This window comes from Cynocephalus volans, chromosome 8 (genome assembly GCF_027409185.1).
Source record: "Cynocephalus volans isolate mCynVol1 chromosome 8, mCynVol1.pri, whole genome shotgun sequence".
In the NCBI taxonomy this organism is placed as follows: Eukaryota; Metazoa; Chordata; class Mammalia; order Dermoptera; family Cynocephalidae; genus Cynocephalus; species Cynocephalus volans.
Genome location: NC_084467.1, coordinates 134411987 through 134436944, shown reverse-complemented (window position 1 = coordinate 134436944; position 24958 = coordinate 134411987). Strand labels below are relative to the sequence as shown.

Here is a 24958-nt window from a genome sequence, read left to right as displayed (position 1 = left end):
ACTCTATTTTTCTTTTATTCTTCAAGAAAAAAGCCTATGTAAATTGGCTCTCTTGCCTTTGAAAAAAATTAGAGCCAGACTGTTCACTATGTTGTTTAAATGTTGTTTGTGCTCAGAATGTTCTATGATGTGTTTTCTATGTAAATCATTAACTCATCACTATCTAGCATCAAAATTTCACATATAGGAATAAGTCAACAGGTATGGATATGTTACTGCTGAAAGGAATTTGCCTCCACCGTCAAGGAAGGGTGGAAATCAGGCCTTTTCAGGGACTTCTTTTCTCTGTCTCACAGATGGTATTTCCTGTGTGTCACAGGACATCAACTGCAATCCGATTTAAATCAGAAAGGTAAAGGGGCTAACAAATGGAAGATTTAAGTCTAAATGAGGCTGAATCTGTGCAGTAAAGAGGACTGCTTTAATCAGGATAAATGAAGACTGGTTAAGAAGCAGGTAGACACTGCACAATATGACTGTCAACTTTTAAAATCAGTTCTCACTGAGAGTTTCTCAGGCAGTCTGAAAACAGCATCTACTTTTTGTATATGAAATATAGCAAAACCTTAATGAGAAGATAATACAATCCCTGTCCTGAAGAAGTTTACTGGCTAATTCTGTTTTTGCTCTTAGAAGCAGCAGCCATTCTTATTACCCTGGCTCTTGCCCTTGGATTACAAACACAATATCAGAGATCTTTGAGGGGTTGCTTGAATTTCTTTCCTTGCTCATAAACCCAGGTGCACTATAAAATCCCTTTTTGTCCCTATTCTCTTCCTGCTTGGTAATCTCACAGTTTCAATTAACTGCTCCCCATAGGTAAGTTAGTCCCAAATTTCCAACAGCCAGCTAGACAACTTCAAATCGAATATATGTGAAGTGGAAATATTTCCCCTCTTTTAAGCCTACTACTTCTGTGATTTCCATTTTTGTTAAGAATCTCATCATCCTCCTAGTCACTCACAAAGGCCTAAAATTCTCTGTGATATTTGATCCCTTCCTCTTCTCACAATCTGGAAAAGGCTGCCAAGTCCTATCAGATCAACTTTAATATTTCTCATATCCATCTTTTTCTCTATTCTTACTCTCACTGATTATCTCATTCAGAGACTTATTATTTCTTTCCTTCCTCATTACAATGACTTTCCAACTGACAGCTCTGCTTTCAGTAGCTTTCTTCACCAACCCATCTTAACCAGTTAATTTCATTGAAAGCACCCTGCTCAAAACTTTCAGCAGCTCTCCAGTGATTACTATAAAATCTAAATCCTTAGGCAAGCATTCAAGTCTCCCAACAAATTGATTCTAATTATTTTATAATCTTTTGTTGTTGCTCACTTGTCTCTTTTGTGTCTTTTTTCAGCTAATAGGTTTTATTCCACACATGCCTGGTTCTCTCCCACCTCGGTGCTTTTTTGTTCTTTCCCCCATACTAACCCCCTCACTGCCCTTGCCCAATGTCTGTCTTTAAATAACCTTTCTACCCTTTAAGGTACACACACAACATAAATGTATTTCACACAGGAAATTTTACAATTCTATCAGGTGTGATTAATTTTTTTAATTCTTTGAAAAAAACCCAGGATTTCTCTTTTTGGTTATAGGAATATCCCTATCTCATCTCCCTATATTATTTTTCTTTTTTCCTCCCAAGTTTATTTTTATTTCAGAAATTTCTTTCTTTTCCTAATTTTTTAAAAAATTATTTTAAATTGAAACATAATTGATGTACATATCTGTGAGGTACAGTGTTGAATATCAATACCTGTATGTAATACTTGATCCTCAAATCAGGATAATTACTATATTTATCATTATACAATGTAATCTTTTGTGGTCCTTTTCCAACTTCTTGCTAACCTCCCCTCCATCTCCCCCTTTCTCACCTCTGGTGCCCTTAGTTCCATTCTCTCCTTTCAAAAGTTCAACAAATTATTGTGACTGTTGTATCTTTCTTTCTTTTTATGTTTATTTTTTTTTAGCTCCCACTTTCATCTCTTTATATTGTAAGCTCCTCAATGGCAAAAATCTCTCCAGTCATTCAACATACCTTTACTGATATACTCTTGATAGTCACATGTGACTTTTAAGCACTAGACATGTGGCTAGTGCAAATTGAAATGTGTAATAAATGTAAAATACACACTGATTTCAGACTGTATGAAAAAAGTAAAATACCTCATTAATAGTTTTATATTGGCTAATTGTTAAATAATATTTGGATATACTGGGTTAAACAAAATGTTAATTTACCCAGTTTCTCTTTACCATTTTTATACTATGACCACTAGAAAATTTAAAATTACTCACGCATGGCTCGTATTATATTTCTGTAGGACAGTGCTGCTCTACATTCTTTGTAAAGTATTTGGGATATGGAGATAAAAGAAAGGGTTATTTTTTTCAGGGAACTTATGTCTACTCTGTCATGACGTAAGTGCCCAGTACAGCGCTTTACTCTAGTGGTTAATGCCTGAATTTCATGAATGATATGTTCATGAACCTGCAAGTGAGTGGCCTAGTCAGCAAGAAATATTGATTGGATAAAAATTACTTACGTTAAAAATTCTAGAGGGGTTTGGCCAGATAGCTCAGTTGGTTAGAGCATGGCTTTGTAACACCAAGGTCAAAGGTTCTGATCCTCATATTGGCCAGACACACACACACACACACACACACACACACACACACACACACACACACACACACACACACACACACACACTCTACAAATCTTGAAGGCGGATATTTGGAGTCGTAGGTACTGGCAAGAGTTTCATTTCTGATTAGAATTTTGTTAGCACAGTAACTAAGGTTAACACTTCCAAAATTTGTGTAATATATTTGTATCATGGCATAAATATTCAACCCGTTGCGGAAAATAGGCCACCTTAGGTAGAGTAATGACACCCACTAATATTATTGTATATCCCAGAATCTGAAACTTGGGGGCCTGGGGGTACCTGAGTATACTGATGAGCTTTCTATTTCTGCACATATTGTAATAAAATAATCTGTGGTTCCTCCGCTGGTGAGTACTGAAGATTTCTTACAGCCGAAACTCAAACCTTAACATTCTAGTAATCTAGAACTAAATACCACGCAGAATTTGAGCTCAATTTTGTCTCATGACGGTAAAATAACTTAAAATAGAAAGGGAAAGAGGAGATAATTCTTTTCCATACCCAGTGCATCATGAAGATACTGTTGTCCCACCAATTTGAGGTATTCCTCAATGGATTTGGTGGCAATGGTGTTCTCTCTGAAGATCAAGACGTCATGCTCTCCACAACGATCCACCTCAGACATCACCAAGTCAGTCAGAAAATCCTGGTAGAATAATGTTCAATCAGGCAGAAAGTAACTGAATAAATAATATACATTAGAAGAGACTGATGAAATATCAGACTTCCTGGGAATGCGGCTATAAAACTAAAGCTACCAGATTCATTTGAAAGAAAAAAGCAGTCAGGATAAAATTTTAGGTGTCACTGTCCCTAGGTTTAAAATTCCTTCAAAGATTTTTCATTGCACTTTTGATAAAGACCATAATTCTGAATGCAGCCTATAAGTCTCTGTGTTTTCTGGTTTCTGTCTACCTTTCCAGCCTTGTCTTGTACCATTCTCTCCGCATTCTGCTCCGGCCTCAAGGGCCTTCCTTTTAGGTCCTTTAATACACCAAGACTTTCCTATACACAATGTTCTCTATTCACCACAAAGCCTTTTGCAAATGCTGATCTCAGTTCTGCTCCACTCCCACTCTTGTTCCTCCCACTGTCATGGAGCTAATTCCTGGGATCTTTTGGATCTTAGTTCACACATAATTTCCTCAGCAGAGCCTGCCCTGACCAAAACTGCCACTGAATCCCACTAGTGAGGTCCCCTTGCTCCATACTCATAGCCCCTTGTCTTTTTATCCTCTGTATTTCTCACTGTAATCACACATTTATTTCTGCAATCACTCGACTAAGATCTGTTTTCCCCAGAAAACTGTAAGCACCATGAGGCCAAGGACAGTGCCTACTTTTGTTCACCACAATATCTCCACCACCTAACAGTTTCTGCAATATATTAGGTGTTCAATATGTAATTGTTACAAACTGGTCCACAGTATCAACAAGGAATTTCTTGAACTCATCATTTGCACTCGTTTTGTAGGCTATCTATATGTCCGTCTGTCTATCTGTCTATCCATCCATCCATCCGTCTGTCCATCCATCCATCCATTCATCCATGGAGAAGGCATAAGGAGAGATGAAGCCCTGAAGAAATAGCTGCTTCATTCTCCAACAGTCTTAAAGAACTTGATTAAAATTCAGTATTTATTGTTGTTCAGTTTGAAATGTGATAACATCATATATTTTGAATGTTATGTATTTATTGGACATTTCAATGGCTCCAAAACCAAAAACAGAGGAAATATGCTGATTTATTTTTACTTTAAAACTAAGCATTTTAAACATTAATGGGACTTACTCAGGGTCCCATTACGTTAAAAGGCACGAGGAAAATTTTGCGGGTGTTAGTAACATTCTGCATCTTGCTTCTGGTGGTAGTTTCAACAGGTGCATAATCTGTCAAAACTCATTAAATTTTTCCATTTTAAATGGGTATAGTTTATTGGACCTAAATTGTATATAAATTAATATAAGTTGTTTAAAATAAACCTTATGTATATCCTGAACCTTGAGTAACTGAAAAACAAAAAGAACATGTCCATGCAATTTCCGATAAGACTCAAAATTTCAATGACATCTCACCCCAAACTCTTAAGCCTTTTTAACAACAGAAAGCTCAAGATTATTATCAGTAAATTTAAGCACAAAAATTATTATCAGAAAGACAGACAAGGAAATAATGTTGAATGTACTGATGTATTCTGATTTGTATCAAGGAATCTTAATAACACTTTATCTTATTGTTTGGTTCTAAATAAATTATTCTAGCTGTTAACTTCTCTGGATCTGAAATATAATTTTACTATGACCAGTTGGCATACAATGTAATGGAGACCCAGCCCCATTAAGTGAGTATGTATGTCTCATAGGTCAAAGACTGTATTAGTCGATGGTTGTTCTTCCTACATCACAGTATTTCTTTTTTCTTCCTGAATTTTTACCTTTACTCAGGATGAAATGAGATATGGCTATCATGAAACAGCTACTGATTGTATAACATCCCTTGATATTTTTATTTCAAATATAGATTTTAATCCCATGAGAACTCTTGCTAATACCCAGCATGCTTCTGGAATACCTACTTCTATGCCTAGGGGATATAGTCAGCAGTTAATCTTAAACAAAATATAATGAGGGAGAAAACCAGCATACAACACTTCAGAAATAAAGAATCTTGAACACAATGTAGGGTTATTATGCTTATCCTACCACTTATTTTGTTAGATGGTAAAGAGCTGGCTACGGTATCTATCATTCATGCAAATGACTTTAGTATTTGTTGGTCTCTCCATTTTACTTCTTTAGTTTTATAATCCCCATCTTTTCTGGATCTAAGAACTGCTAATAGGTTTCCTTCTTAATTCTTTTTTTTCCTTTTTTTGACTAATAGCAAAGCACATTTTTCTAAATTGGATCTCCACAGAATCCATATTTTTGTTTCTTTGTAAAAGGTAGGCTAAGAGATTTCAGGTAATGCAATCCACTTACCTTGGCTCTGCCAGTACTTTGAAGAATGTGCACTAAGGCACAAGCCAACTCCTCTTTATTTCTCACACTAATTACTGGCTCAAGGACAGAACACAGCATGGTGTAGTTGCTGGTGACAAATTCTGCAAATTCTTTGTATTGCTCCATAGGCAGAATGGTGATAGTTTGGAAACGTGATTTAATCCGAATAGAAGGTCCTCCTGTCTTTCCTTTGCTGGGTGTAGGTGTACTCACTGGATACCACTTTTCTACAAATTGGCGACCAGTCACACTGGCAGTGGGAATGTTGACTAATCCTACATAATTATTCTTGTCTTTTTTTTTCTTTTTTTCCACATCCTTATAAATGTGAATTGTGATGCTATGAAGAGGTGGAAGGCTGTAGAATTCAAAATGTTCGCCCCAGAAAATATTGTCTGCTTTGGTCTTGCTGGTTGTACGAGCAAAGAGAGTATCATCAAGGCACAGTTCACAGAAATATTTCTTTTTAGGGGCAAGGTCCTTGGCTTCAATGATCCATAAACGGAGAACATTTTCAGCTCGTCTGCAATTGTCCTGTAAAGAGGCAAAAAAGTTAAATTTTCAGAGAAAGAGAACATTTTCCTCTTAAAGTAGGTGACATTGCCTATGTACTCTATTAAGGGGAGTCAACAAATAATGAAAGAGATAGCTATGTCATTGTTTATTATAATAGCAAACTTGAAATAAGAATGTATCACAATCTTAGAGCACCACATACATTCTATTTTATTTAGCTTAAAAAAAATCATCTTGAAATGGTAAGTTCTCATATAGCCAGTCTCATGGCAATTGAACTAGTTTCTGCAAATAAAAAAGAGATAAGTAGTTAAGAAGTCCTATTTCTATCATGTACTAGCTTCTGACTTGTCACAACTTTTCTGAGTCTTCTTATCCATACTGGTAAAACCATGATAATAATATCTGTAATTAGATTATTTTTAGCATAACATGGTATAACATATAAATGTGCTTTAAAACTATAAAGCTCTATAAAAATTAAGGTATTACTACTACATTTACCATTTACCATTATTACCTTATTTGGTTGAACTGTCCTGCGAAGGTTTTCCATCCACTTATCTCTCTCTGAAGCAGAGTTACAGCTGAAGCATTTACTTCCACTTAAGTAGGTAACCTTCAACATAAAGATTAGAGATAAGGAAAAGGAAACAGCATTTGGGGACTCGGTCTTCCTAGTTCTATCATTTAAGAGTTAGGGATATGCTATGAACCCCAAACATACTACATCAAACTAAAATGATCTGTTACTTCTGTGATATCCCTACCTACATCTGTACCCCTTTTTTGCTTTGTTATCTAGGTAGCATTCACACTCATTTCGAGGTATGAGAACAAAGGCCATCTGGAATTCAGTTGAGGAACATAAAACTAGCCTACAGTTCAGAAAAATCAAAATTAAAAACCTTTCAGGCCGCATCTTAAATTACCTGCAATTGAGTATGTTCAATTCTGAGTGAGTTAATAAAAAGTAAAGAAAAAAGGAAAAGAGTCTCTAAAATAGCTTATCAGATTTCTCAAGACTGCTTTCACTATAATATTATAGAAGGGTAATAAATGAAATTGTGAAGAGTTGGTAGTATTGAATTATTGTCTTCATAACCAATTTCTCCTCCACTAGGGAACCAGCCTGCTGATTTCCAGTCATGTATTAGGTTAGCCTGATCACTATTATCATTGTCCTTTAAAAATGAAACATGTTGCCTATATGCCTAGCATTTAACACTGGTCTTTGTATATAGTCTATTGAATTGAGTTCTACAAATATTACAAAATTCAAGTGATTTTTATAAGAAAGATCACCAATAAATGACTTGCCCAAATTGCTGAAGTTTGTTCACATATTAGAACTCAATCTCAGGTCATAACCTAGTGAGTCAGATCAGATTATATGCTCTGTCCAATATGGCAGCTACTAGCCTCATGTGATTAGTGAGTACCTGAAATGTGGCTAGTCCAAACTGATATGTGCTGTAAGTGTAAAATACACATCAGACTTTGCAGATTTAGTACAAGAAAAAAGAATGTAAAATATCTCATTGATAATTTTTATGCGATATGTTAAAATGATATTTGGGTTAAATAAATTTAAAATTACATATATGGCTTGCATTATATTTCTCTTGGACAGCACCAGTCCATAAGAATGGGAACAAAACATCTTTCAACTTCTACAACATCTAGCATAGGACTCATCACTAGTTACTTAGTAAGTTCTTATTGATTATTCAAATCCTAACCCTAATAATTATATATATATATATGTGTATATATATATATATATATATATATACACACATATATATATATATTTCAAATTTAAGTTGTAAATGGCCATAAGAGTATATTTAATTTGGAAGGGAGAAATTGCCTTATAAAAAGTGAAGGTCATAATCTTCTGGTGAAGGGCAATTTGTTCACTCAAGAAATTAGGCACCTGCAATGTGCCAGGGACTGGGCTAGGTGCAGGATATTACAAAAATAAATAAGACATGGTCTCAGATCTTTAACTGCTCATAGTATAGTTTGAAAAATTATGGTTTGGGTCAATTTCCTCAAAAAATTATTAAAATTGGGGGCTTAGGGCTTCAGGACAAAAACATAGTGGGTGACATCCTTATCAATACTAAAAAATCAATATACTAATTTAATAAGTTATTGTTAGTCTTGTGACCTCTGCTGAGAATGCACTAAGAACCCAACTTTTTTGAAAGCGGACAAAGTCAAAAGGGACGAGAAGCTAACATTAATAACTTTAATTGCAAATATAATTAGATTAATAGGTTTCCAACTTTTTCCCTGTAAGTAGGTAATTTATAGCAGCTGAAAACCAGTTAAGATAATCAAATCATTGACATCACAGTAATCAAATTTCAAAATTACTGAATAGAAAATCTACTTGTTGTTTAACCACTCTTTCTTTCTACACGTTTTTACCTCAAAGCAGAAGTCTTGTCCAAGGATGCTACTGTGGAGTGGTTTCACTGATACAGGTTCTCCTCTACCAAGATCCAGACATTCTACTGCGCTGCACGGGCTCAGCAAGGATTCATGGGAACGTGACTCTTTTAGTTTAGGCAGCCCACGAGACCTAAAAGTAGAAAAAGATATCTAAGGTAGTGTAATCTTGGCCAAGAAGGAAATGAAGGTCTTATGCAGTGGAGGCTAACAACAAATGTACAAATGCCCTAAGGGAAAAAAGTAACTGAGGAACAAATTAATAGTTAATCTATAAAACAATAATAGTAATCATATTCATGTAGCACATAAAAGCTCTCTCTATATATACATGTGAGCACACACACTTTCCCCCACCAAATAAAGAATAAAAACATACTATAATTTTTCTAGTCTCAAGGGAGCTCAAAGCTCCACTACAGACATTGTTTTTATCCTCATTTTTATCTTGAAAGATGGAAAAATACATACTATTCAAGGTTACATTACATATTCTTTTTTTATGCAAAGGTATTGCCAAAACACATTCTTTCTTTCTTTTTCCCAATGCAATAGCTTTGTCCTCTTCTATCGTTAGCAAAATAGTAGTGGCTGAATCCTCATTTTGTTTCTTTCTGTTTTGGCAGAATACACACACATACACACAGAATCAAAGCCAAACTTTTCAGCACAAGACTCTGTCTTTCAAAAGGCCTGATTTCCATTTCAATATGGAATTCTTTTCTGGCAAGCTTTTGGTTGTATCCATGCTTTACTGTATAAATATGAATAAAGAATAAAATGCATTGAAGAAACCTCCCGCCATGGGAAAAAATGCCCAAACTCTCATCTGGAAGAACAGATCTTTGTCAAACACCATTCAGGTATCCTGGCTGATTTTATTTCCTAGTTGTTTTAAAAAGAATGCTGGGAATCATGACACTTGTCATTATAGGAGCTAGTACTTCACTGCCTTCCTCTTGAAATAATTAATGAAATTAAAACAATTTGAATACAGAACTGGAAGGCCACACAGTTTTACTCAATGATTATAAGATTTACTGACTGAAACATCCAAGGTTAAATTCATATATTTCATTTCAAGAAGAAGTAATTAGTAATAAGTATAAAAAGAAATGCCTTATGTAAAAACATTTGTGTTTGTAAAACACATTAAATAAGCAGCTTAATTCACTTCCTTGGAATAACCATGTTAACATTAAACGGAACTGAAATACTTAATGCCAGACTAGCTTTTAGCTAAATTACAAAGTAATAAGATATAGGAAACTAGCACTAAAGGCTGTTTTCTCCCTCTGTCTCCATACTAACATTGTTGAATCAAACTCCTTAAAATAAGAAACAGCTTAAGTAATAAGGATTTAGTCCATTCTTCTTTCCACACCAAAAAAAAAAAAAAAAAGAATCACCATTTAAAGTTTAGGGTGAAAAACATGTTTTGATATCCAGCAATTTATAAAGTAAAAAAGTCAATATTTACATTTCTTACTACTAATAAAGTATGCACAAAAAGGACAAATGCCATCCAATGTTTTGTATGTAAAAATATAACCATGTAACAGCTCCACCTTTATTTTCCTTTGTTCTATTGGATAAGACAATGACAAGTTATATATATCTACATATAGATATATTATGTATGCAAATATAGTATGTCAATTATAAATAACTAAATGCTAAAATTTTTTTTACTTTAATTATCATACAAGCTTTCTCAATATGCTGCATAGGAAGCTTGGCTGAGGCAACTGGACATTGTAATCTTTATTAAACAAATACGAAACAATTCCAGCCCATTTTTCCCAGGAGGAGTTGCTGGAGGGGAAAAGCCTCTCATGTTCTGGGGGTGAGTTGCACAACAGGAAAGATTAAGGCATATTTAAAATAGAAGAAGGCACAACAAAAGGCTTATTTTATTTTTTAGACTCCCTGGGAAATTTTTCTAAAACATAAGTTATTTTTATTTCAAACAAAATAAACATCTACCTACATGAAGCAATTGTACAGCCACCTGGCAGTGCAACCCCAAATCATAGCGATGCCTCATGTCCCGGTGTAGCAAGTCACTTTCTGAACTACATCTCAGTAAACAACTTTCTGTTTAGAAGACAGGAGCTAATAGAAGATGGTTTCCTGCTGCCTTCCATTACTGATAACATCTTTGGATAAATGCTTTCCATCTTTGGATAAATTTCAAGTCTTCAATAGAAGCGGAATAGAAACACAAACAGAACAAGAAGTGATCTTCATCCACACAGTCTGCAGGATAATATTCCTTCTTCTCTTCCTTTAGGCTGCATCTAGCCTCTCAGGTAACACAAACAAGGTTCCTGGGCTCTAGGCTGGGCCTGTTGCCATGGTGCTACACCTATAAGGAGATCACAGCTGGAAGGCAGCTCCGAGAAGCTGTGGCTTGAAGGACTCAAGGAGCATGCTCTGAAAACGTGGCAAAAGTGACTATTTTAAGACAGCAAGGATGGAATGGTGAGGCCCCTATTTCCTTTAATAAGTTAGAAAAAGGCTGTAGAAAAGAAACTGAGGCAACTCTGGGGGTGAAGGAGAATCTCATTAAAAATTCTACCAGGAACAAATCTGGGAAGCTTTGGCTTGTTTCATATATGACTTCCACCATCCTACTAGAAAGTATTTCCTACATCTCACCTTGCAAGTACAATCTTTCTCTCACATCTGTTCTTTTCCTTTGCAGTGCATACCCTAATTTAATGTTTCTTGGTATTATTTTACATAAACTTACCTGGGTTACACATTCTTTTTTCTTTTACAGAAAATTGGATAAAAATCTTTTTCACTGCATTTCTAGTGCTGAACAAATTTCAGTTTGATACCAGGTCTAACTTCCAAATGCAGTGATAAACAGATATTACAACCAAGCCATCTGGAATTATGATTCAAAACTTTCCCTAGTTACTGAAATTTCAATTATTAATATATGGTTCAGACGGTTCAGACTCTCCTATTGTTCAGCCCTTTACACCGCCCCCCCCACCACCACACCCAGGGTACTTCAAAAAGTTCATGGAAAGATGCGTATTATCTTTTAATTCTGTTTTTCCATGAACTTTTTGAAGTATCCCTGTGTGTGTGTGTGTGTGTGTGTGTGTGTGTGTGTGTACACATGAACTGAAAAACAAAATCACTAACATGTTCAACATTACTATTAAATAAATAAGCAAGCCCTTCCTGTATTCTCTGAGAAGACAAAAGTAATTCCCAGAGAAGCAAGATTACAGTAAACAGAAAGATCAAACAGCCTGGGAATGGCTTGGGGTGGGAGGTGGCATTGTCTATACAGATATTTCAATCTAATAATAGCATTAGTAACCCCAATTCCCTTCTAAATCATGTTTATCTCCTCCTGTACCTTCACATGAATTGATTTTTCTTAGATCTACCAACTACAGAGTTTTAGCAGTCCTGTGTAGCACCATAGTTTACTCCTCTAATGGAAAGTAGAATGTGGATTTACTGGAGGAATAATGAGTCTAAAACAACTATTTCCAGTCCAATCTGACAATGGCCTTCATCAAGGAACCTAACCCCGGCCTTGATAGTGAACTTTGTGACTCCCTTGAGTAATGGCCAGATTCTCTCCCTGACTGCTCCCTGTTCCCCAAGCCCCATCATCCCAAACACCATGTAAGAATAATTCGGACACCAATATATGTATTTCTTGATTTAACTGGGAAATTGCTTTCCAGGGACAATTTTACTTCTAATTAAGGAACACCATATACTTCTGTGTAAACTTAAAGACCTCTAGCAACATGATAGGTAAGGGTTAAAAATCTAATTGCTTTGCTGATGAAGATTACCTGCTGCTTCTGACCTATTTAAAAGATAAACTACAAGGCAGGAGAGGCTTTCTATCACTCACTAGAGTGAATAAGTATTATATTGCTTTAACCCTCATCCCTATCTGAAATCACTCTTCAAAGATGAAAGTGAAGAGCTGGGGGATGGGGAGCCAACACATACAACAGCAGATACACTGATGAAAAAAGAAAAAAGGAGTAAAAGAACTCTGATTAGTGCAATTTTAAGTAAAACACAGCTGGATTTTCTCAGCTTAACCATTCAATTTTTTAAAAAGCCACATTTCCCCCATAGCGCCAATGATGCTTGGATGTGTTAGCTCAATCTGCCACATGTTTACAGATTCAGTTCCAAATTTAGGAAATGGGAAACTTTTAATTAAAAATGCTTATTGCCACATAAAATCCTGGACTCCAGTGCAGGTGAGTTTCTGCTTGGCTTGGCAGTTATGATTCCAGACTGCTTCAGTGAATTCTTGAAGAGACAGATCAGCAAGTAAGCTGGGTGCAGCAGCAGACCCTTGTATTCACCAGTATGCGTTCCTAAAGCATTCAACTTGTTTGAAATTCCCCCCTTCCCAAGTAGTAATTAACAAAATTGGGTATGCTAATACTCTGCCAACAAATTTACACAGTGTCTAATCAGGTTTTAAAAAACTTTATCTCACTATGGGAAAAATGTTAGCTTTACTTGCTCCCTGGATTTTACTGTTTTCCTCCCAGGTATTTTGTGAAAACATTTAACTGATGTTTTCTGTTTGAAAGTGAAGATCCTTTCCTTTATTATAATTTTTAAAGTTTCCCTCCCTGGATTAAACAAAAGAAATTAGAGCTCATTCACCAGAATTCTACTTGTGAGCTAAAAACGTGTCCTCCCTGAGGATCTAGATAACACTAGGTACACTGGTTTACCCACTTCAGTTAAAGCCAGTCCCTATTGCTTATACGAGGGTACTTCATTGAAAGATTCATACCATCTTTTAATTCTGTTTTTCAATGAACCTTTTGAAGTACCCTTGTATTACTCACTGATTTTTATGTTAGCTTAAAAATACAGGCCACACAACCATTCACACTAAAAAGCTGCTTATGGAAACATAACATATGCTGCAAATCTTCCTTCTCCTTGCTCTCAGCCTCTAGACAGTATGATCTAATGAGCCCAGCTGCTGATGATAAAGAAGAATATTTGTAAGCCTGAGTTGTCACTTAAAATGAACAAACTCATGGTAAGAAAATTTATCATCATAAACAAAAATGAGGACTGGCAGGTTAGCTCACTTGGGAGAGAGTGGTGCTGATAACACTGAGGTCAAGGATTTCATTCCTGTACCGGCCAGCCACCAAAAAAAAAAAATAAGTCAATGGAAAGACTGATGACTTTTCCTTCCCTTTTCTGTATTTAGTTGCTAGACTTTTGGTCTCTAAATTATTGCCATAAAACTAAGATTATGGGTGAGAGAAGGATAAAAGAGAAAAAAACTGGTGAATTTCAATGACATTTACTCTTAACCATTCCTAATCTCATGAGTAATTCCTTTCCCATTAGTTTCTCATTTGGTGGAATAAATGAACATATGTATCCATCCATCTGTCTATCCAATAATTACTTGGAATGCATTATGTGCCAGGCACTATACTAGAGGTAGATGCAAGGAATACAATGGTGAAGAAGGTGGTCATGGTCCTTGTAATCACACAGTTTAAAATCTAAGGAGTTAACAATCCCTTATAATATGAGGTGATTACATTTATGAAAAATGTAAGCACTTAGTTGGAGGTTCAGAGAAGGTTTCTTGGAGGAAAAAAGTAATGTGAAGTTGTGACCTTAGGATAGGGAGGATTTCACTATATGCAGGTGTGGAGGTGCTAAGAGATCTAGAGGGAAAGGACAGCATGTGATAAGGCCTGTAGTGAGAGTATGCAAGGCTGGGGTGTTGAGACACTGAAAGAAATTCAGCAGTGTGGCTCTGAAGTACTATGAATGGGGATGACGGGGAGAGGGGTTGGCGAACAATGAGGCTTGGGAGAGATCATGATGGGACTTGTAGTCATGTGTGGGTATTTCAATTTGACCACAAGACCAGTGGATGGACACAGAAAGGTTTTGGGTGGTGGAGGGGGAATGACATGATGAGATGTGTGTCTCAGTAAGACTACTTTGGTTAAGGAGTGAAGAAAGAGAGGGGTACACAGAGAAGGGAGAAAAAAGTGAAAGACTTAGAGATTAGTTCATGTGTAGATTAGGGTAGTAATCTGAGTAAAGATCATGAACTAGACTGACAGAAAAGGGGAAGAAGTGGATGGCACTGAAAGATATTTAGGAGGTAAACAGGCCCTGATGACTGGAATGATGGAGGCAGCAAGGAGACTTTAGAGTCAAGGACGACCGATCATTCCTGGCCTGAAGCACTGGGTAGAAAGATGGTGATGTCCTTCATAGAGAGAGGAAGTAAGAGGAATGCTGGTTGAGGTGAGAGTAGAAATGAAATCAAGTTTCATACAAGTTGGGTTTGATGTTCCTGTGGGAGCAGATGTAAATACTGAAAGAGAACATGCAGATCGAGAAAACATCCTAAGAAAGTAATCTGAGAAATGTTAACATGAAGTCTACAAAATTGACTAACGAAAACAAGGAATTTGAAAGAGAGAAGGAAAACTGAGAGACTCAAGTGTCATAAAAGCCGAGGGGAGAGAGGTCTGAAGAAGGGTACTGTCCATTACGACAGAAGAGCAAGTGTGTGAAAAGATTTTTAGCCACTGGATTTAGAGGTAATTGGAGACTTTGGCAAGAGCAGTTTCAGTGAAGGGATGAGGACAAAAATAAAATTGCAGTGGGCTGAGAAAATGCATGGGATGTGAGACAGTGGAGACTAACCCAACAAGTCTGACTGTGAGGGGGTGGCAACAGTGAAATAGCAAGAGGGAGACATGGGGTTGAAAAAGGTTTTTTAAAAATTTAACCACCTTTAATTTTTTTTCCTTAAATGATAAAGTGATAAATGCTCTTGGTAAAAAATTCTTAAGAGTTCAGAAGGTTGGAAGGTAAAGAATAAACATTAAGTGCACTTCCTCAATGTCCTATAGAAAATGCCATTAGCAATTTTGTTAACCCTCCCTTATATTGATATATATTTTTCACAAATGGAATTCTACCATACTTTTTTTTTTAAAGAGTATATTTTAGACTTCTGTCCATATTGGAACATATAATATAACTCCCCTGGCCCTTTCTTTTTGGTGGCTGGCTGGTACAGGGATCTAAACCTACAACCTTGGTGATACCAGCAATTTGCCTCTTTTTAATGACCACATAGTATTTCTTTATATGGGCCTATCATAGTTTAACCAGTTCTTGATCACCATCTATGTTTTTCCTTTTTTCTTTTTTTGTGATTATCACCAAAGTTCAAAGAGCACCTTATGATATCTTTATAAACATTTGCATGTATTAGTTATTTAAATTTCCAGATGTGAAATTGCTAGGTACAAGGGCATAAAAATTAAAAATTTTCATATTGCTAAATTACACTACATAAAAGTTAGGATTCCTATCAACACATACACCCAGAGTATAATGGAAAAAGCACTCAACTTGAAACCAAAAGCCATACATACTCATGTCAGCTCAAACTACGCACTAGCTATATGACACGGAGCAAGTAATTTATTCTTTCTGAACCTCAGTTATCTCATTTGTAAAATGCAAATAATGATTTCTCTTCCCCTACCTCACACAATTATTGTGAGAATTAAATAAATGCAATAATCAATGATTTCACATCTATTTTACAAACTGCAGTATTACACAAGTGTGGAAAACTATGATTACAGACAGAGAACTTTTTCACAGTGCTATGACATGCATTAGTTGATTTTATGTAAATTATTCATCTGGTTGAGATCTGGAAAGCTATTCTTGAATATATTCTTTGTTGGAAGAATATGAAGACAGAACGAAAAAATGTGTGGAAATATTTGTCCTATTATGATAAAGCATCCTAATGAATTTAAAATGCCATCATGATACAATTAGAAACTTCAACTGCATTTAGTTCATAAAACTAAGGACTCCTTAATTGGCCCATTGCAGGAAACCTGGTAAGGGAAACTCTATAATCTACAGCTAGATTGTATTGATTAGTTAATGGCATGGAGTCCAAAAATTTCTGAGAAGTTGTCATTAAATTGAACTACACCATATTGAAAAAGATTGTTCCTCTTTGTTATGTAGAAGTCAGTTTTAACTCTTCCCTTCTGATTCAGGCCAAAACACATTTATTGAGTTATTCAGTTAGACAGACATTGTGCTAGGGGATGGGGATACAAAGTTTGTACCCTTAAGGAGCTTCTAATCTGCTGCAGTAAGCAGAAATATGAAAAGATAAATTAAAAAGAAAGCAGTTAGTCCTGTAATAAGGTATAATGCAGTTCAGCTGGCCACAGGTGGGTGGGTAGGTGGGATAGGCACTTAGTCTAGGATGATGTGTGGGAAGTACACGGAAAAAAAGTCAGGAAGCTTATGACTCCTGACTTAGGTATTGTTGCATAGCTGCATAAGTATGAGTTAGAAGTAAGCCTGGCAAAGGACAGGGTGCACAATTAGAGAATAGCATTTGGGACAGAGGACACAGCAAGATAAAAAGCAGAGAAATGAAATAGTATGGTACTATAAATGAAAGACTTTTGATAAGAGCGGTAAGAGGTAATAGTGACAGTTAGGGAAGGACTGGGCCATATTGTGTTTTGTACATTATGCTAAAGATTGTAAATTTATAAAAGTATTATAAACATATGTGATGAGATATTAAAATTGAAGTTCCAGTTGAGACACCTAGATAAAAAAGATGCTGTATACCAAAGTGAAGTATCAGACAAACTGTAGCATTTATAAAGGAAATGTTTTGGAACCAGTTCCACTACCTTCAACCTCTCAGTTAGATCAAAACTATAAAAAGTGGTCAGAAAATGGAGAAAAGGTTTTGTGAGACAGAATTTCTGGAGGAAGCTGTGAGGTTCATCCCCCTGCTTCCCACAAGGGAAATGGTTGCTAGGGGAGAGGGATGGGTATGGAGAGGCAGGTATGACTGTAAAGGGATAGCATAGGGAGTTATTTTCTGGTAGTGGAACAGTTCTTTACCTTGATTGTGGTAGTGGTTACACATATCTATACATACGAACTGCACTGAACTACACACACACACACAAATGAGGGCATGAAAAAATTGGTGAAAACGGAATGAAGTCAGCAGTCTAGTTAATAACACTGCACCCATGTCAATTACCTGGTTTTAATATTATGCTACAGTTATGTCACTATTAGAGAAAGCTGGAGAAGGGTCTGCAGGACTCTACTATTTTTGCAATTCCTGTGAATATATAATCTCAAAATAAAAAGTTAAAAAAAATAGTTCTAATAAGGAGAAACTCAAGAGTCTCAGTATATTGTTCCGTAATTCCTCCTATCAATGAACACCATACTTACTTTCAGGTAACTCCTATCAAAGAAAAAGTAGACTACTTTAAAACCATGCTTTGTCAGTAAGCCTCAGAATCGAGGACATTGCTGCGAAGGTTTTTATATACGGGACATTTGGAGGGAGTGAGAAAATTCTACTCCATATCCTTATCTTTACCTCAAGTCTTTGGTAAATTTAAGTAGCATTTCCAAAGCAAGGCTGGTAACCCGACAGGTGTTTGGCATCCTGGAATGCCTGACAAGGTAGTATGTCTACTTTGTCTACTTTTTTTTACAAGCATTTCCTAGTTTTCAGTGCATTTAAATGAAAGGCAGAAATATCACAGTCTTCTCATGTCCCAACACTCCCACATGACATTGCTTTAATGTGAAAATGCTGCCAATATTGATTCTAGGAAATCACTTTACTGGCTTTTATCTGATTAGATGGCTTTAGAACAACAACGACTTTGTGACATCCTATTGATTTTGTCTCTAAAATGTTCCTCCTGTCTGTCTCTACCTCTCCATTCCCACTGCCATTATCCTTCTTTGAGCCTTCATTATATCTTACAATAGCTTTTGCTAACTGGTGTCCCAAACTTAGTCTCTTCAAACTAAGCCATCTGAAATTCCACTGCTGGATGAATTCATCCACAGCACTGCTGTGGTTAGGCCATTCCCTTGCGTAAAAATGTGTAAAGACTTCCCATTGCTTATAGGCTAAAATTCAGACTCTTCAGTCTGACATTTAAGAACTGCCCTGGGTATGGAATATTGGGTTGAAAATAATTTCCACTTAGAATTTTGAAGACATTGCTCCACTAACTTTTAGTTTTCCACATTTTTAGTAAGAATTCCAATGCTACCTCCCTCTCTCTTTTGTATGTAACCTATTTTTTATTTCTAGAAGCTTTTAAGATGTTTTTAAAGCCTCAGTGTTCTGACATTTCACAATAATGGAAATTGATATGTATGTGTTGGTGGGATGTGTGTCTTTTTTCTACTTACTGTGCTGGGAATTTGTTAACCTTTCCAATCTGGACATTTATGTTTTCTTGTTTGGGGACATTTTCCTGTATTATTTCCTTGACATTTTCTTCCCCAAAGTTTTTCTTTGTTCTCTATTTCTATAATCCCTGGGTTGATTCTCTCATTTTCTGTTCAGCTTCCTGGGAGAGTGACTTCACTTTAGCTTTTATATTTTTAATTTCCAAGCTCTCTTTCTTCTTCATTTACTTTTCCTTTTGTTACAACATCTTGTTGTTTCATAGATGCACTATATTATCTTTTGAAAATATTCACTTTACTGTGAAGTTGTTTTTGGCTCCATGTATTGTCTCTATTTCTTCCGGGTTCTTTTTTCCCCCTTGTATTTGTTTTGGTTCCAGTCCTTCATATTGGAGGCTTTCCACAATATCTATAGATACTTGGCTATCTGTTTATATTTAAGAGTAAAGCGCCAAGAAGCTCAACAGAAGCTTTGCATGCTGGAATGGGGTTTAAAGGCCAGTGAGCAGTTTTTCCTGGCTAGCAGTTCTTTTTTTTTTTTTTTTTAATCATCTTTATTGAGATATTATACCACAACATCTACCCATTTAAAGTGTATAGTTTCTAGTAAATTCAGAGTTGTGTAACCATCACCAGAATCTAAGCTTAAAACATTTTTATCACTCCAAAAGAAACCCTATGCCCATCAGAAGTCATTCTTCATTTATCATTTCTCTTGCCTCACATCCTCAGCCTCTGTTAACCATTAATCAGTCTATATAGATGTCTATTCTAGAACTTCCATTTCATATAAATGGAATCATAAAATGTGTGGTCTTTTGTGACTGGCTTATTTCACTTAGCATAATGTTTCCAAGGTTAAGAACATTCCTGCATATTGTAGCATGTATCAGCTCTCCATTGCTTTTTGTGGCTAACATTCCATTCTATGGATATACAACATTTTGTATATCCATTCATCAGCTGATGAACAGTGTTTTAGTCCATTTTGTGTTGCTATAACAGAAACACCTGAGACTGGGTAATTTATAAAGAAGAGAGGTTTATTTGGCTTACGATTCTGGGACAGCTGCATCTGGCACGGGCCTCAGGCTGCTTCTACTCATGGCAGAAAGTGGCAGGCAGCGGACAGGTACAAGCAGATCACAAGGCGAGAGGAAGCAAGAGAGAGAGAAGGTGCCTGGGTCTTTTTAAGCAACGAGCTCTTGCGGGAACTAATAGAGCGAGAACTCACTCATTAACCACCCCCCCCCAGGGAGAGCATTAATCCATTCATGAGGGATCTGCCCCCATGACTCAATCAGTTTCCAGCACTGCCACACTGGAGATCAAATTTCCACATGAGTTTTGGAGGGGACAACACATCCAAACTCCATCAAACAGTTTTGGCTGTTATGAATAATGCTGCTATAAACATTCACGTACATTCATTTTTGTGTAAACATGTGCTTTCATTTCTCTTGGATTTACCTGGGAATGGACATACCAGATGGGATTTTAATAGGGGAACACAAATGATGGTATCTGTAGGTCTTTTTATCTGGGGTGGTTCAGTTTCTCCAATTTGCTATGTGATAAGTGTGAGCCTGGCTGCTGGCCTTCTAGAACTGAGGTTGGAGGGAAGGCAGACTAAACCTTTCTAGAGTTCCGTGGGTAGGTGGGTAAGTTAACCACCTTCTCTGGCAGAGAACACCAGCTATCTTCCCAATGTCTATTGCTCTGCTCCTTTCTTAAGAAGAGATTCCTATATTACTGGGGGCAACAATGTACTTAGGAATAAAATTTCCCAGCCTCCTTTGCAGAAAAAGGTGATGCTGAGACATAAGTAGAAGTCACAAGATGCAGTTTCAGGGAAATTGCTTTAAAGGGTGATAACCCAGATGGAAGGCAGGTATCCCTTTATGGGCCCCGCTTTTCTGGTATCTGAAACACAGATGTCATGGCTGTAGCTCCAGTAACTATCTTGTGTCCATAAACAGATCCTTGAAGATCCTAAGGGTGGCAGGCTTGGACTGGACTGCCCATCTTCAGATTTCTTTCATGTGAGAAAAAAATAATTCTGCCTTGTTTAAGTTGTTACTGCTTTGGGTATCTGTTAATTAGCAACTGATATAAATCCTAAGTGATAGACTTCTTTTCAGTATTTCCTTCTGCAGGCAATTACATTTGATTATCCACTAATTTTAGTAATCTATCATTCAGATTTCTTCTAGTTTCATTAAAGATGAAGTTATATTTCTGTTTCTTGTATTGAGTAATTTTTAAGGGGGAAAAAAAAGCAGAATGATCTTTACCTATCAACTTAAAAACTGGAACTTTACCTTTCTAATCTTATTTCCTACCTTGCCCCTTTATATACCATGAACTAGTCCATATTTCTCTTCAAGCTCCATAGTTTCCTACTCTCTGCTTTTGCTCATTATTTCCATTCCAGGAGAGCTCTCACCCTGTGTCTGTTTCCATATTCAAACTATATCTGTTCTTTAAGGTTCAACTCACAGGGCATGGCTCTCTAAAGAGCCGTGCTCCACCCCATAAGAACTAATCTTACCTTCACCTACACCATTTCCTCCCGGACATTTACCTCTTTTATCGGAGCCCTTGAGGTTGGAAGCTGTGTCTTTGGTTCTCTATAATCCCTAGTAGTACATGGCATGCTAGCTTGTACATAACAGTCATACATTAAATGTGTTGCTGTGTATAAAAAATTTGGCTGTAGAAATATTAATTTGGAAAAATTTCATTTCTTATGCCTGTGCCCCTTAAAGAAAATTCTGAGTTTAAGGATCATTATAAATTGACACAAAAAGTAGCATTGGTAACAAATTCCATTAGGGCCTGGTAACAGAGTTATGACTTGCAGATCATTGGCAAAACAGACCTGGAACATCACAGTTTTTTCAATCAATCAAGTCTGTACGTTAAAATACCATGGTATTTTGTGCAGCTTACCACACACAGTAAGTCTTCTTTGGATAAATTAACTCATTTAAAAGTGTTTTTCTCAGATTTTGAAATGATGTATCAGACAAAAACAGTTGTACATCTGTGACATTTAAAATGAGTTTTATAGACTTAAACTTCCGTTTTCCACTGAATTATTTTGTTTGCCCTATTTTTTTTCTAATGTAGTATTGGTCACATTGGCATATCCAAAGTTAATAAAATGTATTTATACTATAAAAAAAAAAAGATGTTTTTCTGCCTCCTAAAGTAGTAACACAGACATCATGAGAATAACTTTATCTTTTAAAAATGTGATGAGTGGAGATAACATTTGTGGTTATCAAAAGCCTTGAAGCATTCAAAACATGATCACTACTTCAACTTCTTCTGGATACCTCCAGATAGAATATTTCTTCCTCTTGAAGAAGAAAGAGATAAAGTGATTTTATACAGCCTCATAAAAAGGAATTTAATGAGAAACAAATCCCTGGCCTCTTGAATTCATTGTTCTGGTCAAATTTGACCAGGTAAGCCACAAAGAAAAAGACTGAAATATTGGACCAAAGTAAAATCTAAAACTTCTATATAATTTGAAGACATAATTTTAAAACACAAGAAACAGATTGGGAGAAAATTTTAGCAACATGCATAATACAGGCTTACCATCCCTAGCAATAAAAAATGCTACTCCAAGTCATAAGAAAAAACCAAACAACTCAGTAGAAAAATGGGCAAGAAAATGAACAGGCAAGTCACAGAAGAAGAAAACATGTGAAAAGATGCTGAATATACTAAGCATTAGGGAAATACAAATTAAAAAAAAGAATGACCCCCTCCACTTTTTTTTTTTTTGAGAGGCAATATACAGTAAAGGTTAAGGACATAGATTCTAGAGTCAACCTTCCTGGATTTGAACCGCAGTTCTGCCATTTTCAGGCAATTTATTAGTCTCTCTGTGTCAGTTTTCTCATCTTCAAAATGGTGGTAATGACAATAACTATTTTATAGGGTTGTTGTGATGTTTCAATGGGTTAGTTTATATAAAGTGCTCAAAACAGTATCTGGCACATAATTAAGTACTACACAAGAGCTTATTATTACTATTCATCCATCATATGGATAAAATGAAAAATGTTGGAAAGATTAATGTAATCATAATCTGTTGGTGGGGATGGAAATGAGTAATTTTTTGAAGGAGTTTGATGATTTACATATTCTATATTAAGCAGTTCCACTTCAGAAATTTGACCCAGTAACACGTACAAAAAGGTACATGTTCAAAATTGTTCATTACATCCCTATTTTGTGCCAAAAAAGGAAAACAATTTTAATATCTATCAATAGAGAAGTGAAGTACATTATGTTAAATACACTGTAGCATACTGAGAATGCAGCTGTTAAAAAGAATGACGTAGATTTACATGTAGTGACACATAAAAAAGTGTACAAAATATTTATATTAAAAAGTACAAAGTAATATGTATAATATGATTCCACTTACATAAAACATGTAAAACATACGTATGGTTGTATTTATGCATGGATTTTTAAGGATGTTTGAAAATACACAAACAGTTAATGAGGTTACTTATGTGGGGAGATGGGGAAGATAAAGAGGGACTTGAGTTTTACATTCTCTACTCAGATATTGAAATTTTTTTTACCAAAACAACTAAGACATACATGTCTTTTACTTGGACAATGTAAAAACCTGAGAAAAAGGGCTGATTCCTAGGAGTAACTGGAGTTTCCATAGATTAGATATAAGAATAGAAATGTTTTGCTACTTAGATTTAGACACTATAGACCATTTTGGAAGAAATGGCCAGACTTCAGCAAACCAGAGGTCTTTGGAAAACCTTTGGTGTCACTTATAAGGGTACTAATTCAAAGAACTCAGTTGATTAATATCTTGTACCTTAATTCTATTATCTGTGTCTTCAGATGACCTGAAGGGAAGAGCTTATATTTTTTTAAAAAATTGTAATTTATTCAAACTATAGCGAGTACATCCCTATACAAGAAAAATAGTTTCTGAAAAATTTCTGTATGAGTGTACTTCAAAAAGTTCATAGAAAAATAGAATTAAAAGATAATGCAAATCCTTCCATGAATTTTTTGAAGACCCCTCTTGTAGGAAACCTCTGTTTCAAATGGATTGGAAAAATCAAAAGGACTATCTAACATTTGAGATTTATTAGCACTTTTTTTTGTGTGTGTGACTGGTAAGGGGATTGTAACCCTTGGCTTGGTGTCGCCTGCACCACGCTCAGCCAGTGAGCGCACTGGCCATCCCTATATAGGATCCAAACCTGCGGCCTCGACGCTCCAGTGCTGCTGTGCTCCCACACCGCACTCTCCCGAGTGAGCCACGGGTTTGGCCCTATTAGCACTTTTTTATTGTGCTGTATTTACAATAGAAAGATATTGCTATTCATTGAAACATAATGGTATGGAAGTCACACGTAATGAATTTAGGTCACCAGAAAAGCTAAAAATGCAGTAACTATATTCTCCTATATTGCTATTATATAATCTCTTCACAATTCAATCCAAGAATTCTCACGGGCTACCTAAAACAAAATGGAGTAGGAGAGAGTACTTTGAAATTAAGAAGGTAATATTTAGTGCAAGGTTAAAAAATAATGTATACATACAAAAAAAAAAAATCTCTTTATCTCCCAAGTTTCCACATGATGCTGTAGAGTTTAAGAAATTGGCTATTAAATTGGGAGTGTTTTAATTACTGTACGACATTCTTATTTTAAAAAATGAATAATCTGAAAAAAAAAAGTCATTCTATTAAGACTTATTTGTAAAATATTTTAAATTCCTGGAATGATAAAAGCTGTAGAATAATAAGAAAATAAGAAAAAGACATGAGAAGAAAAAAACAGTTTTAATAAAGAGGTATAAAAGAGATAATTAACAATATAATTACATCACAATTGGATAGACTTGCAAATTTCACAAAGCACCATTAATGTGTTTCAGAGACAAGAAGAGCTGATAAAGCAAGTAGTCCCTTATCAACTCAGTTTAGGGGA

The 24958-nt window shown here is 35.8% G+C and overlaps 1 protein-coding gene across 4 annotated transcripts in view; it reads right to left on the bottom strand.

The window, feature by feature from the left end:
* The window catches only part of RASAL2 (RAS protein activator like 2), a 347490-nt gene that overhangs the window by 29811 nt on the left and 292721 nt on the right, over window positions 1–24958 (bottom strand). For all 4 annotated transcript variants that reach the window (XM_063104403.1, XM_063104406.1, XM_063104404.1 and 1 more), the window contains exons 6-9: window positions 8643–8796; window positions 6724–6822; window positions 5667–6221; window positions 3186–3330 (exon numbers count right to left, since the gene is read on the bottom strand). In XM_063104403.1, the coding sequence (XP_062960473.1) occupies window positions 3186–3330; window positions 5667–6221; window positions 6724–6822; window positions 8643–8796 (953 nt within the window). The remainder of the gene's footprint in view (window positions 1–3185; window positions 3331–5666; window positions 6222–6723; window positions 6823–8642; window positions 8797–24958) is intronic.